General features: G+C 42.5%; 2 protein-coding genes across 9 annotated transcripts in view; one reads left to right on the top strand and one right to left on the bottom strand.

Moving 5' to 3' along the window:
- The window catches only part of CARMIL1 (capping protein regulator and myosin 1 linker 1), a 309,026-nt gene that overhangs the window by 268,993 nt on the left and 21,395 nt on the right, over positions 1-18,638 (bottom strand). Inside the window, exon 3 of one of the 7 annotated variants that reach the window (XM_070515535.1) lies at positions 8,497-8,560. The exons of the other annotated variants lie outside the window; for them this stretch is intronic. Within the exon in view, the coding sequence (XP_070371636.1) occupies positions 8,497-8,502 (6 nt within the window). The 5' untranslated portion in view covers positions 8,503-8,560. The remainder of the gene's footprint in view (positions 1-8,496; positions 8,561-18,638) is intronic. 7 annotated transcript variants of the gene reach the window in all.
- The window catches only part of LOC106837858 (cytidine monophosphate-N-acetylneuraminic acid hydroxylase), a 348,449-nt gene that overhangs the window by 62,419 nt on the left and 267,392 nt on the right, over positions 1-18,638 (top strand). The gene's annotated exons all lie outside the window — the stretch shown is intronic.

Consider the following 18,638-nt stretch of genomic DNA (forward strand, 5'->3'; position numbering starts at 1 on the left):
GAGGAAGGCTGGCCCAAAGCTAACGTCCGTTCAGACCTTCCTCTACTTTATATGTGGGATGCCTACCACAGCATGGCGTGCCAAACAGTGCCATGTCCACACCTGGGATCCAAACCGGTGAACCTCGGGCCGCTGAAGCCAAACGTGTGCACTTAACCGCTGCAGCACTGGGCTGGCCCCCCAGAAATGAATTTCTCGTTCTCTTCTGACCAGGGTGTTTACTACCTAAGAGAGTTTTGTTCCAATAGGCTATCAATAGACTTAGGTGTTTAAGTCAAAAAAGTGTATTAAATCTTGAGATAGCAGACTCTTCAAAATAATTAGTACGTTGCATTAGGAACTCGAGAATGCTGGTCAGGGCGTCCTCAGCTCTATTAGGGACAGCAGGAGCATCTCCCTCCAGGGGTGTACTAAGTCTTCCCCCACACTGCCCAGCATGGGGTTTGCTACCCTCTGTGGCAGCTGCAGACAGGAGAAGGCATTTCTACAGGCCTGCGCCCTTGTGGGGCATTAAATGGGGTACACTTCCACAATTCATCATTACCTCGTGTATTATCTGAGTCATGGGCTCCCAAACTGCTGACCTGAAGACGTGGGATGCCACCCAAAGTCACATCTCCTTTTTCCTTCTTCTGTGCCCTTTTTACCTTTTGCCATAACTGATCACTACTCTTCCATCTTTATGTTCTGAGCTAGAAAACTAGAGCGCCCTAAATCCTGAACCATCTTTTAACCTCTTGTACTTTGATCATTTATGTCTGAAAACTATAGCTGAGAGGAAAAAAATGAAACAAACAAGCAGATGATCAAATTGTGCTTTGCGTAGTGGGGGATGTGAAGATGAACACAACAGTCTCAGTCTCCAAATGTTTATAATCTAGTGACTATCCACAAAACAAGCTGTCACGAAAACTGGAAAAAATAACCAGGAACTAGTTCCATGATTTTCAAAAATCTTTCCAACCATTTACAAATTCCTTAAGGACAGCTTCACCTAAGACAACTAACCAAGCCTCAGAAATACTTTTTAGTTCACGTTCTTTCACCCATTTCTTCCCCTTCTCACTGAGAATATGTTTTTCTACCACTACTTGTCCAAATGTTGATCCAGGTCAGATGCACACAGTAGACATCCCTTTTTACCCTACCAACCTAGCAGACTTTTATGTCCGTTTCCATCTGCTGAAATTCAAGAGCTCCCTAGCCAGCAGGCTACTCTGAGGAAAACCTTCCAAATGAAGTTGGAATTACTTGGGAAATCTGCAGAACACCAAAAGGAGAGGGGAAGGGGGTGCTCCTGGGGGGCGAAACATCAATCCAACCAGCACAACTCTAGCTCTTCCCCGAGCCTCCTCCTTGGGTACCTATGGACCATAAATTATCATGTTGTCTTTGAAGTTGAATGGAACAATCCAGCCAAAGAGACGGGGCCTTGGACTGTGTGGAATGCTGATCTGAGAGGTGATTAGCAGAGACGGTCCTGTGAGAACGGTCTGAGTATCGATAAGGACGGGCAGAGAGACATGAAAATGGGGCTTACATGATAGCAATCAGTTACCTGAGCTTAACAGAAACTCTGCTCTTTAGGAGCTTCAATCGAAGACTATCACCCAGGTAACTCCTTTCCAAATCCAGCTGGATCAAAGAATGTACCACTAGAGTATATAGGTAGCATTTTTTCAAACGGTTATAATGTGGAGACTGTGTTAGGAAAATAAAGGTTACAAGATTGTAGAAAATAGGAGATTCTGATTGCCAAGCACACACAAAGGGAGCACCCAAGCAGACTGAGAGAGGAAGAAGTTAAATAAGGTCAAATGCAGTTTCATTGTACTGCTGGCATTTTCGGTGTAGGTTTTAGGGAGAATAAGACAACTTTCTATCTTTTCTCTGCTGATAACTTACAGGGAAGTTTCCCACTGCTAGAAATGAAGGGGACACTCATTCTTCAAATGTTTACTAAGATACACTGGGCATACGGTGGGCTGAGTGCTGGGGATACAATGGCTCCCACCTTGGGGGTGGCTGCAGTACAAGGGGTCAACCCAACTCACCTGGGAACGCCCTTCCCATGTGAGATTAGGCAGCAGTGCTACTGATCAAAGCCACACCTCCCTGCTGAAATGGTTATTTTCCTAGAGAAGAAACGTGCATCAATACAGCACGGATCTGAGGGCAGCATTACAAGCAAACACAGAGCAGCATCGGGGAGCGAGCGGCACTCCGGCAGCTTCTCCATGCCCGCAGAGGCCATCAGACACAATTCTCATCTGTTGTATTCCAATAGCCCCACTAGCCAAACCTGAAAAACATTTTCATCTATTTCGTGGTTCTTCTTCATAAGTGTCCTAGCTGTTCTGGGATACATTCTGATGATTACAGGAATTATCTATAGATTGTAAGTACTTCAACTCATCATGATATAGAGTCCCCACAGCAGGAGAGAATGCTGACAATTATGTGTAGCATTCACTGCCATGCACACACATTTATGTTGCCAAAACAGTGGGTGGGTGTGTGCGCATGTGTTTAATCCAGAGCACTTTACCACCCACCCTATTTATTCCTTTGTATAAAAGCACTGAATTTCCTTAAAATTAACTGAAAGAAATGAAAGGCTCAAAACAGTATCAATTACTTAAATTTCTTTTCCTGAGTAATAAATAACACAGATATAAGTTGCGTTCTGTTGATTCAGTTATCTCCATTTTTAGAAGGTATTTTTGTCTTTTATTTGGAAAAATCCCTTTAATCTTTCCTATTTGCATAATGTATTACAGGCTGTAACATTCCTGAGGTTTACAATAACAGTATGCACTTACCATTAATTTACTCATCCATTCAAATGCAACCTTCCCCTGAATCAAGGCTGAATCAGACCCTCCTGAAGATTCTCAAACATTCTGTGTGGCCTCTAGCAGTGCTCTTATCTCACCACTGCAACGCCTAGATTGCCCATCTGTCTCTCCTTTAAGTCTGGGAACAAATCAAGTACAAAGACCTTTTTTCGTTTTGCCACGGAACCTCCTAAGTTCCTGCATCTTAGTAGGTGCGCATTCAATAAAGGTAAAAAAATACTAAACAACTACATTTTTATTGTCCAACTACTATATTATATGCAACGAAGTGCTGTAAATGCTCCCTTCAAGGAGTAATTTCACTTCTGGACATTTAAAGAGAAGACAGTTGTGAGTTTTGAGCAGAGGCCAGGCAACTAGTGTGTGGAGAATGTGGAATGTGTGTGTTGGGGGGGAGGCGGGGTGGGGGTGGGTGGCACACAAGCCTGGTGCAGAAAGATCTAGATGATCTCTAAGGTTCCTCCTATTTCTGAGAGTCTTTGAAAGAGGCAGCACACACCCCTCCCAGCTCCAGAAAAGCTGGGAGGCAGCATTCAGCTACCTCCCTACCACTTCCACCAAGAATGCCCTGTCAGGGCAAGAATGTTATCTCAAACACTCGACCAGCCTGCAGGAAGAGATTATGGACTAGTGACCTTGTTTCCTTTTTATTTCTGAACAAGGCCTATTCAAACCATGTAATTTGTTAGAGGGATAAAATGAATTATTATGTGTAAAAAGCTTACAAACAGTTCCTAGCAAATGGGAGGCACCAAATATCCATTAGCTATTAATATTGTTTTCGAATTAGTCAGAACGTAGGCAAACCAGGACGTTTCAGTAAGTTACTTTCCTTACCCTCTGAACTATCCACCGTGTCATTATTCAGCCATACAGGCAAATGAGCAGACCTGGGAAACTACAATCCCAAAACAAACACACACAAAAAGGACACCTTCCCTGTAATTTAGGGCCATATCTTTGCTTATGTAGATGCAGAAAATTAACAAGGTATTGCTTTCTCTAACCCCTCTAGAAACCCCCCAGTGGTGCCCATCCCTCCTCTAAAACCTGCTCTAACCATGGAGAGGGGTGGGCGAGGAGGAGGAGGAAGAATATATGCTCCCATTTTACCTATTCATAGGAGTCCTGCTTCTCTTTAGAAACAATGTTATAAGTGCAGTAGAAATAACACCATATTCTGGATACATTTTGGGTCTTTAAAGCAACATTGCCTGTGTTCATCGACTAAACCTTCTTGATTCGTCTTTTTTGACTAGTGTCTGAATATAACATGTGCAGATGGGTTTGCTGACAGATATGCAGTGTAAATAGGACTCAAGCCACTCTCAGAGGCCCATTACAATCTTTTTTAAGACGCAGATATAAGGAGAGATTCAGTTATTTCTCAAATCTGCAGCAATGATATCCCACTCACGAAAACATTTTGTAGAGATTCCCAGTTGTTAGAGGGCTACCTTTTCCTTTGAAAATCTAACAAGGGCTCTGGGCCCCAGAAAAAATGAATGTAGATTAAGGTAGCATATACATTCCAGGAGGTTAACGGGCCCTGGATTAGGAAAGTTAGTCAGAGCATTAAACTCTGCGCCCATCCTCCTCTACAGAAAGGACTTCACCCTCCCTTAATTAGCTATCAGATTCACAGACTCTGCCATTTAAGGAAACCTAGCTCTTTGAAATTAGCATAACTTTCAATGTTAAAAGGCACAAAGTATGATACTACTATATACAGCAAAAACTTACCTAAACTTTTTTTAAATATAAATTATAAGTTATTTTACTACTCCCAAATATTCACAGAAGTCAGAACAAGAAGGCAGCCAAGGGAAGCCCAGAACAGGCTGCAAAGCAGAGACTCCACTGATGAATAAACCAGAATGATTCACAATTAGTCTAATTAGTTTACTCAACACGTAAGCTAAGGCTTCTGCAGCACCAGAGCAGGACCCTTGAAAAGGAGTCTATGTTCCTAGCTGTTCCAAACAGAGCAACTCCTTCCCATTTGATTTACCTTCCTATATCTACCTTCAAGGGCCTAATTCATGAACAAAGAGCTAACAATCGTCAAGGACTCCAGCCTCAGGTAAACACAACTTTCAAAGTTTGGTATTCACTGAGCAAGGCTTTACTAAGTATGAGGTGTGTCAGGATTCCACTTCAGATCAAAAGAAAAAGCATTTCAACCTTCTCTGATGGCACCTGTGTCCCCGTCGGGCACCTCACAGACCCAGGCAAACAACAGCCTTCAGAAGCTGGACTGGGTTTTCTGGGCCATAAGGCTGGGCTGACATCCGGGCACTCCAGGACAGCCATCTGTTATTAACTCTGCCTGCTTAACCGAACTCCCGGGAGCTTCTTCACAGCAAAGGGAACATGGCTCCCAGGCAGGGTGTCCCGGGTGGCTGCCTCGTAAAACTTCCTCATGCTTCATACCCAAGACACAACTGTGAGTCGAGTTGTATTAGAAAAGGGGGTTCTTGAAAAATGAGTGAGGTCTTGCTTAGGAAGCTCAATCCACTCCACCCCCTAGTGGTGGAGGACCTGAGGTAAGGGACAGAACAAAGGGACCAAGAAAAGGTTAGGAGCCTTCTGCAGCCACTTCTTTCCCACAGCAAGATTTATGACAAACAGCTCAGAAAGAATTAAAAAAAAAAAAAAAAAAACTCTGCTGACCCAAGGCTTAGATTACCAGGAAAGGCGAAAAGAACATCATATTCGAAGAAGATTTTCTCAAGGCCTGACAATCAGGGTCACACAGATCCTTCCCTTTTTCCTTACTCTCTGCATCTAACCAGTAGCCCAGATCAGTTTTGTCCCCAGAAGGCCTTTCACATCAACCTTTCCTCCTTTCCAATTTCACTGCAGATGCCCCAGTCTAAGACCACCCAGACAGCTGCCACACTGACACCCCTGCTGCTCCCCTTCCAACCCACTGTGCGCACAGCTGCCAGAGCACTCTCCCCGGGCCAGCCTCTTTCTCCTGCCTAAAACCTCCACAGCTCCTCAGGGCAGACAAAACAAAATGACAGACTGCTTGGCCTGACACATACCAAGCCCAGAGACCTGCAGATAGAAGATGCTCAAGCAAGGTAAAGTCAATAAAGCAGAAACAAAACTAATACACTTCCTGGCTTCTTTTCCTTTTCTTTTTTTGTCTTTAATTACACCCAAGTTAATAATTTATTCCCTCGCTACTTCTAAAAGGAGTTTGAGATGACAAAATAAATCGCAGAATCTAAAAAACAAATTATTACCACAAGAATTACAAGGAAGAAAAGATAGAAGGAGAATTAGAAGGCCTGGTAAAGGACAGCTTCTAAGACAGAGTCAACAGAACTTAGGAGCTTCCCAGAAGACAAGAATACGAAAATAATACCATGAGTTACGGCACTCACTATTTAGTATTTTTTAAAGTTCCCAATTCAACTTTGAGAGGAAACTTGTCCCAAGGACAATATGCATTACAGAAGAAATATAATGATCAGTGTTCTCAATGACAGCTTTTAGTTTTTAAATTGTAGAAACGGTCCTCAAACCTTCCCCCTTTACTCAACTTTCTAATTAAAAACTAAGGACCAGGGACCAGCCCCGTGGCAGAGTGGTTAAAAGTTCCATGCACTCTGCTTCGGTGGCCTGGGGTTCGCAGGTTCAGATCCCGGGTGTGGACCTATTCCATTCATCAGCCATGCTGTGGAGGCATCCCACATACAAAGTAGAAGAAGCTGGCACAGATGTTAGCTCAGGGCTAATCTTCCTCTAGCAAAAAAAAAAAAAAAAAAAGGATTGGCTAACAGATGTTAGCTCAAGGTGAATCTTCCTCACAAACAAACAAAAAAACAACTAAGGACCTACTGATAAATCATACCTCTAGAAAAACAACCCTAGAACACAAAGTAACACACCTCCAGGTGCACTGTTTTCTAGTAACCTAACAGGATTCAAGAGCAGCACCATGATGAGGACATAATAATTAGCCCATTAGAATATGAACCATCTCACCCAGAATCATTAAGACAATTCAAAACTGAGACCCTGTCAGTCCCTGGGGGACAGGCTGTCCACCAGGCTGAAGGATGGCAAGGATGGTCCTTCTTGACCAATGCAAACAGCCTGAGTTGTATTGGGGCCCATTCCTTACTCTACATGACATTTTGCTGGGCAGCCGGTGCTCCCTATAGAGGTTTCACCTGCTTTAGAGAAATCACTTCACTAGTTAATTAAGTCTACTTTCAATTCTGTCTTTCTGGTTATTAGAAACATTTCTCAGCTTACGTCAAGAAACATTTCTCAATTTAAAGTCATCCACAAACCTCATCAGGACCAGCATCACTACTAATAATGACACTGAAGGCTTTCAGCTGTGACCAAGTCTTAACATTTAGCCTTAAAAATAAGGAAAGAAATGAAGTAGAGCAGACTCTCAGCGTTGCCTAAATGTTACGTGCACATAATCACCCGCGGATCTTGTTAGAATGCAGGCTCGGGTTCTCTAGGTCTGGGACGGGGTGAGAGTCTGCAATTCTAACAAGCTCCCAGGAGATGCCAACGATGCCGGTCCATGGACCCCAATTTGAGTAGCAAGGGGCTAGATAGTGTCTGTTTCTTTCGCTATTAATTCTATTGTATCTAATACTGAGGGAGCACAGGGAAAGGGAAACTAAGCTTAGAATATTGATGAGTCAGACCCTAGCAATCCCCAGTTTCCAGGAAGGGGCACCTTCATTTGTTTGACAAAGGTGTGAAACTAAGAATGCATTTTGTCATCGAAAGAATAAGAGATCACCAGAGATAGAATTACCTTATCTGCCTGAGGGACACACACACAACACCCCCCCCGCCCCCCCAAAAAAAAGCACGGGTGAGGGAGAAAGAGGCAAGAGAGAAAGAAGGAAGGGATTGGTATGTGTGGAGGAGGCTGTGGGACAGGCAGTGCCCTAGCCTGGCACCCTCCACCACAGAGTGGGTATTTGGGGAGTCCTTAGGGTGGACAGCAGAGGGGGCAACAGTGTGCAACCTACTATGTCTGCGAGGGGGCTGTTTATAACTGAGGAGTGCCTAGTGTTCTCAAACAGTGAGCAATCAATGACCAGATAAGGATCAAGTCGAGGCTAGAATTGGTGTCTAGGAAAAAACCTCAGTCCACCACAGGATTCCCGGGATTAGGCAGGGGAGTCTAGGCAATTTTCCTTCAATAGGGAAAATGAGCACTGTCTACAATCTGAGACATATGGCCTCATCCATATGCTGCCTCTCACTGAAAACCTGAGAGGCCATCCAGTCTCTGGCCTCAGCTTCCTCGTCTGTAAATTGGAGACAACAATAGGACCCACCTCACAGAGTTACTGAGAGGATTAAAACAGTTACTGCATATAGTACTGGCATATGGGAAGCCTTTATTAAATGGGAGCTATTACTATTTTTTTCTCCTTTCAACAAAGCAGTGACACCCTATCTCTGACGTACCATTCCCTCTATAACAATCTATGACTCAGTGAAACTCTTCAGTCCCCTCTAAGATCTTGCTGCTAATTTTTCTGACTTCAAAGCAGATCAGTTTATACAGCAACACTTTAAATATGTAGGTGAAATCTAACCATTATAAAAATAAACCTTTCTTTGGGGCATTTATATACAGTACCTCCATCTGTATCACAGCCAGTACTTGCAACAAAGCGAAGAGTATGCTCGACTTTGGTAAAAATCTATAAGGAAGATAGAGAAGGTTCCTTTAAGGAAACAGACACACCAGGAAACTATGGACATAGCAGAGATATTGTCAGGGAGGGGTTGCAAAAATTAGCTGGACTATAATTGTGAATAATACATACACACGTTACAAAATATATAGGCTCGCTTTAAAATTCAGGCAGAAAAAGACTTGCATAGCAGTTTAGACTTCCTCTAGGATCCTTCGTGTCCTTCTGCCTCGCATATTTTTCCCTACATTCAAATGTCTGAACCAGTGAAATTAGAGCCTGAAAGGAAAACATAGAATAATTGAACACATAATGTTCAAATCTCACTGGACTCAATAATTTTCATTATCTCTTCCCCTCCGAGTTTCGCTGGGGCCTAGCTTTTGGCAAAATTCATTCCATGCTTTCCATCCTTTGCTTTCTCGTGCCCATTCCAAGGAGTGAAAGAAATCATTGAAAGGCAAAAAGTCAGAGAAGGAACTGGCCAATCTCCAGACAAGTGAGCCCTAAAATACATGTATTTGAAAGTTCAAAGTGCCTATTTTTTTAAAAAAATATACTACTTCTGGTTTCTCCCAAATAACCTTAAAAAAAAAATCTGCTTTCCCTGAGTAAAGATCTAAAGATCTTAGAAATGCTGGCACTATTAACGGATACAAGCAGGTCTTTGTCCTCAACTCTTTGCCTGACTGCTAACTAGTGAGCTGTGGGACCTGGGCACAGAGCCCTGCTCTTCATTGGCAAGCTGTACCACTCGCCCCACGAGCCTTCCTGATTCTAAACACGGTCCATCCAGATGGGTTTTCGGCCCTCACCCCCATATCTTTCTGTCCACTATAGCTGCAGCCCTATAGACCCCACTGCACATTGGCACTAAATATATAAAACGATCAGGGAAGCCACTTGACCAAGGGAAAAAAAGTCCCAGGGCAACAAGCCAGTCCATGTGAGACAGGCCTGTGGGCAAGCGGGCAGGGGAGACAGCAACCCCTAGTCCCTGGGAGGAAGGCCATCCCCAGGGGCCGCTGTAGCACTGGGACAGGAAGGGTGGGGGGAGGAAAGGACTGTTCTCTCCCTCTGGGCAAATATTCAGGTCACCTATTTTGCAAATCTAAGTACAGTTTGTTTTCTCTTAAACTAATCACTCCCACACTTTAGGAAGATAACTCTGTCCACTAAATGAAAGGGAAAAATTATTTTCAAACTAAAACTGTGGAAGGCAAGCCCAGCTCATATCCAGTCTTGTGCAGAGTTCTTGCAAGCCAGTTCAAGGAGGGTGTCTTTAAGTGCATCAGATGCTGTGATCCACTGAAGGAAACAAGCTCAATTAAATGAAAACCTTCATAAAAACCCTTTGCAACTCAGAAAGAGAAACGAGGATTTCTTCTCCTCCCCACTGATTCCCTTCCCTGGCCTATTTTTGACTGAGTCATGCAAAGGAAATTTCAGGCACTGGCATGAACAGAGGTGGGACATTACAGAGATCTGCCTTAAATAATGCAAATCTCCTTAAACCTGGCAACATTTCAAACAAATGTCTTCAGTAATTTCTTACGGAAAAGGAGATGAAAGTAATTTGAAAAGGGGGCATGGGAATTCCAAAAGCTGTCCCAATAATAAGACTGAATGAGCCCTACCCCAAAAATATCAACTCTAAAAAAGGAAGTTTCTACATCCTCAATTAAAGAGACTTACCATACGTTTGAGAAAAAGAAATGTGTTAGGAATTAAAATTCCACATTTATTATGGGTGTGGCCCTCAGTTTACATTCTTACAATCATGAAGTTTTGTCTTTTTAAAAGCTTATGTTTTGCAATCTTCCTGGCTATTTTCCCAGGAGAAAAAAATAATTGGTGGAATAAGAGGAAGGACGCCTAAAATTTGGAAATCATCCTTGGTGTCATAAACCAGTGAGGAGCTCTCAGGTCTCCCTGAGATGTATTGGGGGATATATATACTCATGCACTAAAGCAGTTAAACAAAATTACAGTAAGTTTATGACATACAGAGTCCCACCTTTGGTAAAGCTGCTGTAAGGGGCATTATAAATCTCTGGTGCTTTGAAATTTATTTGGGCACACCCAAAATGAAAGGAAGTAGAAGGAGGCGAAGACGGGATGGGACAGAAAAGTTTTTACCCTTTACCTTAACAAAATATCTTACGTTGAAAGTATGTAACTTAGAATGTATATTATCATGAATAACCAGATTTTATGGGCATGGGACAATTTTTTGTGGTTACTATTGCTATCACTGCCCACAAAACATAGTACCCGACTGGCACACAGTATATACCATGGATGTTCAAAATACGCTTATTGGCCAAGAGGAAAATAATGTACCAGTAGTTTGATAGGCAGCGAATGCCTCCTGGAACAAAATCAGCGACTGAAAGTCAGGGTGGGGTGGGAGGGTAGTGTCTTCAGAAGCACCTTGGAGGCAACTTTTCACACTATGCATCCCCTGCCCCTCTGAGATTATGACAAACCCATAGGGATTTGGCCTCTTTCCCGTCTTCCTCCTCCCCAACCCCATTTGAGAATCATTGCCTAAGTGTACCATTGTTTCTGATGGGTGTGTCTTATTGCAGGTGTGGGGGGTGGGGGGGTTTGACGTCTAATGGTCTAATGATTTACAGCTTCACTATATAAGCTTGGCATCTCCCTTAGGATGATATGAGGGGCAGTCACCTGAATCTGATGGGTGGGGGGGTGGGGACTGAGATTAACAGCCTTTAAAGACCGTCATCTAAAGCCCTTCTTTTCAGCTCCATATTCTACATTCACCAGTGTAAGACCTGGGACTTCCAAATCCTGGCCCTTCCTGGGGCTCTAGAGGGCTAACTGGCCCACTTCGCAATGGCATCCTTCTTTGAGACCCTTAGGGTCCAGTTGCCTCTGCTCTACCATGTCCGCGATGCCCTCCTTCCAAAAACCTGGTGATGGCTCTTAGCTGCTATGGTCTCCTCTCCTACCCTCCTATCTTTGTGTGGCCTACATCTTTTTTATTCCTTTGCTTTCTCATCTTAGAGGTGTTTCGAAGGACTAGAGATATTCATGTGTTCCATCTGCCATGTTTTACCAGAAGTCATTGTGACTGCTTCTTGTACATCTTCCCTGCCAGATTGTAAAGTCCAAAAGAACAGGGAACATATAAATCTTCCATGGTATGCCCCAGAACCTAGCACAGTCCAGGCACATGGTATAATATTTTAATATCTGCTGAATAAATGAATAATTGTAAATGACAAACATCATAGAACTTTAAGCTTTCAAAGGATCTTCAGATTTCTAGGTTATCCTTTCTTAGCTCTGTCTCTCCATCTTCTACTAGGACCATATTTAAACTTCCAGATTAATAATCTAATCCCCTTTTCAAAATCCCTAGCGCAGTGGCTTTCACATTTTCCTGACTATAACCTAGAGAACAGAATATATTTACACTATAATACACTATATGATCAAATGTAACAAAGATGAATTTTACACAATACTTACCCTTACCACACGGGATGCTAATATCTACTACTCCATTTCAGTTCAGCTCTTAAAAATGCTAGCCAGGACTCATTAAACTGATTTCACAACCGACTAACGAGTCATGACCGACAGTTTGAAAAACTTTTTACTTCATCCTTTCAAGTCTCAGCTTGGACATAGTGTCCTCAGGAAGCCTTGCCTCCCTAAATTAGGGCTACATGTTCCTCCTTTTTGCTTCCATAATATCTGACCCTTCTACATTATTCTGTGATGTAATGGTCTGGATCTGTGGGATGGGCAGAGATGTGGGGGATCCAAGAGAAATGAACACATATGTCCATGCAAAAACATATACACGCATGTTCATAGCAGCAGTACTCACAATAGCCAAAAGGTAGAAACAACCCAAATGTCCATCAATGGATGAATGGATAAACAAAATGTGGCCTATCCAAACAACAGAATATTGTTCAGCCATAAAAAGGAATGAAGTACTGATCTATGCCACAACACAAACCTTGAAAACATTATGCTAAATGAAATAAGCCAGACAAGAAAGGTCATATATAATTCCTTTCATAAGAAATATCCAGAATAGGCCAATCCAGAGAGACAGAAAGTAGATCAGCAGATGCCAGGGGCTGAGGGAGATGGGAGGATTGGAAGTGAGAGCTAAAGGGCATGGGATTTCTTTTGGGGGTAATGAAAAGATGCTAAAATTGGTTGTGGTAATGGATGCACAACTCTGTGAAGATGCTCATAGGCACTGAGTTATAAACTTTAAATGGGTGCATTCCATGGTAATGAACTTATAATTAACACAGTTTAAAAAGAGAGAGATCTAGGGGAAAACTTGGAAGTGGCCTAAATTGCAGGAGGCAGGACTAAAATCTGTCTCATTTTGCTTTATCCCTGACTTCTAACACAAGGCCAGATATGTGGCAGAGGCTCCATGAGTATTTGCTGAATTAGTAGTGAACTCTATGAGGATGAGTAAATGGGCTTTCTCAGGGGCAGCCTAAGCTTAACCACTCGAAGAAGGAAATGGGTTTCATTTTTATTAACTGACCTTCTACCTTCCCTTATAAGATAATCCAGATTCCAATACCCTTGATAATTATAAACTGCAGGGTTTTTTTTAAAGAGAGAATAACATTATTTTTTCCTACTTCACTATTTCACAAAGAGAAAGTTGCACCACAGCCTGTCCCAGGGAACCTCATACGAAATCCTGCTAATAAAAGCTTTCTCAGCCACAGTGAGAAAGGGCTGCTGTTGGAAACTGCATTGCTCAAAGTTATATCATACTCTGCAGCTGACTACAACCTCAAACTGCCTATTTTAAGCTTAATTCCTGCAAAAATACAGTTTTGGCTCAGCTGTGGACAACAGTTAACCGCTAAGAGACTAGAAATAAGGGCTCAGGGAGGCTAAAATCACAAAAGCCGTGCTTGTGCTACTGCTACTTTTATTAATCAAAATAAAATGTTTACATCAGTGTTAAATACGGAGCTCATTCCAAATACAGCCATTGTTTTCAGTCTCAGTATAACTGGATGGTTACTTCATTTAAGGTCTTATCTGCGTCGAAAGGCCAATACCCACAGGCACCTGCCATAACAGCGTCAGATTGCTACAAATAAGTGGATGACATTCTGACCCAAGAGGTGAAAACTCTGGTTGACTATGAAAAACAAAACAACCACCCACAAAAACCTATGTTTCACCTGTCCCCAACCTCTCAAAAATAGGCTTTAAACTTCCGATTTAGATGCCTACAGAGTGGCCAAAGGAAAAGCAGTGTGTAAACAAAGTAAGAACTAACGTGAATAGAACTACCCCAAGAATTTTAATTCTCTTTCCACACTATTTTGGCTCCCAATGGAAGCTATTCCCCAATATCTAAGTACTTTTCTGTTTTACCACCATCTTTACCATTTATTTTTAACATCAGGAATACTTCCCATTCTGCAACCAAGAGAAATTAACAAATAATATCAGATCTTAACTTTGGCCAAACAAAACCTGGAAATGATTCCAACGTGTTTCCTGATATCTTCAAGCCATGCCGTGGCAGCGTCCCACATATAAAATAAAGGAAGATTAGCACAGATATTAGCTCAGGGACAATCCTCCTCACCAAAGGGCCAAAAAAAAAAAAACAGGAGGCTATAGATGGAAATATGCAGATCAGGTCAAGGAACTCCTAATGAAGTGGGGAACACAAGGCAGGTACCCAAACAAGTGACATGCAAGGAAGATGAATAAATTCCACAACATAATGTAAATATATAATTAAACTGTTAACAAATGCACTCTGTTTACTTTTCTAACTTAAAGCTTTAAATGGTTGATAAATATGTGAGAACTCTTCCTGCAAGCGTAGGTATTGCTGCTCAGTTTTCATACAGCCAGGGCAGTACAGAAGATAGTTTGGTGGCTCCTCAAAAAGTTAAACATAGAATTATCATATGATCTGGCAATTTCACTCCTAGGAACATACCTGAAAGAACTAAAAGCAGGGACCAGCACATCAGTGTTCACAGCAATATTCACAATAGCTGAAAGGTGGAAACAACCCAAATGTCCATTAACAGATGAAGGGATAAACAAAACGTGGTACATCCATACGATGGAATAGTATTCAGTCATAAAAAGGAATGAAGTTCTAATACATGCTACAATGTGGATGACCTTGAAAACATTACACTTTATGAAATAAGCCAGACACCAAAGGAAAAATATCGTCTGAGTCTACTTATATGAGGCACCTCAAATAGGCAAATTCATAGAGACAGAAAGTAGAATGGTGGTTTCCAGCACAGAGTGAAGGGAGGAATGAGCAGTTGTTGCCTTATGGGTACAGAGTTTATGTTAGGAATGACGAAAAATTTCTGGAAATGGATAGTGGTGATGGTTGCATTGTGAATATACTTCATGCCACTGAATTGTACACAAAATGGTTAAAATGGTAAGTTTTATGTCATGTATATTTAGCCATAGTTTTTAAAGTAAAAAAAAAAATTAAATGGCTGGGGCAAATAGCAGCTCAATGAACATGATGTTTTCAGTGGTAGAGACAGGAGGGCCTCACTGTCCTGATGGTCCTGCAACAGGCAGTCCTACAGGCCAGTAACCTACACAATGGCTACATATTCACAAAGGAGGACAGCGATCTCCAAGCTCCAGCGAGAGAAGCGTTGTATCCCTTTATTTTGTGTGCTATCAGCTAAGCCACAGGGATCACCTACAAAAAACAACTTTAGGAGGCCGGCCCAGTGGTGTAATGTTCGTGCGCTCTGCTTCAGCAGCCCGGGGTTTGCAGGTTCAGATCCTGGATGTGGACCTAACACTGCTCCTCAAGCCATGCTGTGGGAATATCCCACACACAAAGTAGAGGAAGATTGGCAACAGACATTAGCTCAGGGCCAATCTTCCTTACACACACACACACAAAAAAACAACTTTAGAATAAGAAATTATCAACAGCCTCCATGGGCTACAACTCACTGAAGAAAATGGAAGGGTCCAAAGTTGAGAACGAGAGCAACAATTCTTACAGAGCAGGCCACATTAGAGAAACAAGAGGGCGAACTAGCTGCCTCCTCAACTTGCCACTTGTTTTAATGACTCCACAAAATTAATGTCATTTAATACAATGATAATACTTAGAGGAAGCTCTACAATTCAGGGCCGGGGGGGGGGTGGGGGGGGTGGGGGGGTGGGGGGGGGAGTGGAGGGAGAGCTCTAGTGAATTACCTCACCTTTGAAAAGCGAAGAAATGAGGACAATGAAAGGAGAAAACTCTTCATGTATTATTCACTGAACTAGCTGGGCCCTTTTCTCCTAAAATACTAAAAGCTCGACTTCCCACTCACTCTCACAGTATTCCTGGAAGGCGGCTTTTCCACCCCCCACACTATTAACTAAAAGAGCAGACCTAAGGACGTTCTTAAAAGCATTAGCACTAACCCTCAGGTCTCCCAATTCCCAAGTTCCCAAAACAAAAGGGGCTGGTTAAAGGTCCCTGAATCTTTCCCCATCTAGAGAGATGACAACGCCCATTGTCTTCTGCCACCAGCACGGCAGGGAGAGAATTCTGCTCAGAGGAAGATCCAGACGTGCCAAAATCCAGCCCTGCAAAACACATTCGAAAAAGCTTCTCCCATCTCTACTGGAACTCAAAGCAGCAAACCCACGAGGGACCAAAGGCCAGACTTCCCAATTTGATTTTCAGCTCAAAGCGATGAAGTGTATTCAAACATGGAGCCGAACCATCAGTCAGTGTGAGACTCAGTGGTTCTCAGCAACTGCTTTGTCCTGGCCTCCCTAATAGAAGTTCTAAGTTTTTAACAGCACAGTTGTGACATTTAATATGCTCTAACATAAATTATTTGACATATGAACAGTGAAAACTCTGAATGCTGGAATGGTAGATCAAAGGAAGCATTTTCCTACTTGAATATCCTCTGGGACATCTTAGTTAAGAAGTCAAGCAATCTTGCCATCTATATACTTGAACTTGTCCAACTCCAAGAAACTCCAGCTCCCACCCTCCACCCCACACACAAATAAGAACTTTCTATTACCAGACAGCTCTGCTGGGGAGATTTTTCTGAGGTTCCTGACAATCCTGAGTCCCCAGTAGTTTTTATCCATTGTCCCCAGGTCATAAGCATAGATAACAAATCCACATCCTCTTCTCTGTGACAGCCCTTCCCATGTGTGAGGGCTGCTCAGCACTGTGGAGAAGGCAGCCTGGTAACATAAAGTGCACACGGTCATATTAACGTATTTAGGGAAACTTCCCCCGGCCCTGGCCCGCCCCATTTCTCAATACTTTTTCAAAGCAAAGTGCTCTGAAATTCCCCTAAACATTTATAAGAAGCAGATTGATTATCGGACTCAACTTCTTTTGCTCAAACCAAACTCAGTGGAGGAGATCCCTGGACAAAGGGCTTCTTCCTCGACTCGAGCCCAGTCAATTCCCAAAATACAGCCTTCTTCCTGCAAAGCACAGCACCTTCACACACAGATGGTGAGCAATAATTATTTGGTAAATGAAACATTTCAGTGATCTTCCTGAAAGAAGGATGGACGAATACGTCGTCTTGACAAATTTTTGTCCAATTGGCTAATTTGTAAAGCATCAGAAGCAGATATGGCAACTGTCCAAAGGGATCACAAATTCTAATATATAGGTCCTTTATGTAAAAGATAAAACACTGAAATAAATAAGTTGTCAGCTTTTCTCTGAATTCCTCAGACCACTAGTGTCCTATGAGATGTTAATTGGTGCTTCATGAAATGTACAATGTATATTAAGTAAGAATGCTAAAGGTTCTTTCTGACTAGAGAAATGGAGACACCTGTTTAACTTTGAGAAATGCAAAGTCAAGTCCTTGGGCCTGGAGCACTTCACTCCCAGGACATCTATTCATATCTTGGGAGCAGGATCTGTTCCCCAATTTGGGAAACACAGGCTTAGAGCCACACAGGCCTCTTCTGGTTTATATGCTTAAAAAAGGGATGCTAGTGGAAGCAATAAGAAATGAGATGCTTTCCCGGTTTTTCCAACAATTGTAAGTGAAATTTTAGGTGACAGTTTTACTTGCTTAAAAATAATGAAATAAAATCACATTATAATTTTATCACATGAAAGAAATAAAGTGTCATCTCTGAAAGCCTATGAAAAGAAACCTTTTCATTGAATCCGTGTAAACAATTCTCACAATGAAAAGAAAGACTACCTGTGCAGGCAAAGGAGGTGCCAGGAACCTGCTAAAAGTCAAAATCAAGGCTTCACAAACAGGAAACAAATCACTCGCTCTGAAATGAAGTGCGAAAGGGAAACAAGAAAAGCAACTCGTTTGCACAAGGATTCACATTCCTGAGACAGTGGCACAAACACTGCACAGTCCCACCATAGTGAGATGTGACAACCTTTCTCCTTAAGCAACCTGTAATCTCCTGGATTAGGAACAGGGTGTAACGGGGAGCAGAGCTGAAATGAACGAGTCGGGGAGCACTTAATGGCTTTCTTGACTGCACTAATCATTCTGACCAGCGCAGAGTCCAGTTCAAGTGTTCGCAGCCGGCCTTTCTCCCCTCCTCGCTGCATCACTGTTATTGATCCCTGCATCCTGAACAAATTAAAGATGGGTTACGTTAGATAAGGCTGCTGAGTAAGGAGACTTACCAGGCCCTTGAGAAAACAAGTTTGGACTTGAGACTTGTATTCCAGGCCTGTATCATTTCCTAGGCAAATATTCTGTGAATACCTTGAAAAAGATCAGGGCTAGGGATGCTTGATACGAAAGTAAAAGTTAAAAAAAGAGTCCTAGACTCTGGAGTAGTTTATAATCTCCTCAAGGATACTAGTTTGAGAACAAGAGAATCCTGATTATGCTCTTGGTCAGGCCCCAAATCCTTTAAGCTGGCCTTGAAAACAAGCACTGGCCCACGTACCCAGAATCTATTACCCTAATGGAACTCAACCATCTGAGCAACAAAGTAAAATATTCTGTATCTCCACTCATTTCCCTCTGGAGTGATTTGTGTCAAAGAATCCCATGGATTTGCTGCACAAAACTACTTGTATTCT

This window comes from Equus asinus, chromosome 8 (assembly GCF_041296235.1).
Source record: "Equus asinus isolate D_3611 breed Donkey chromosome 8, EquAss-T2T_v2, whole genome shotgun sequence".
In the NCBI taxonomy this organism is placed as follows: Eukaryota; Metazoa; Chordata; class Mammalia; order Perissodactyla; family Equidae; genus Equus; species Equus asinus.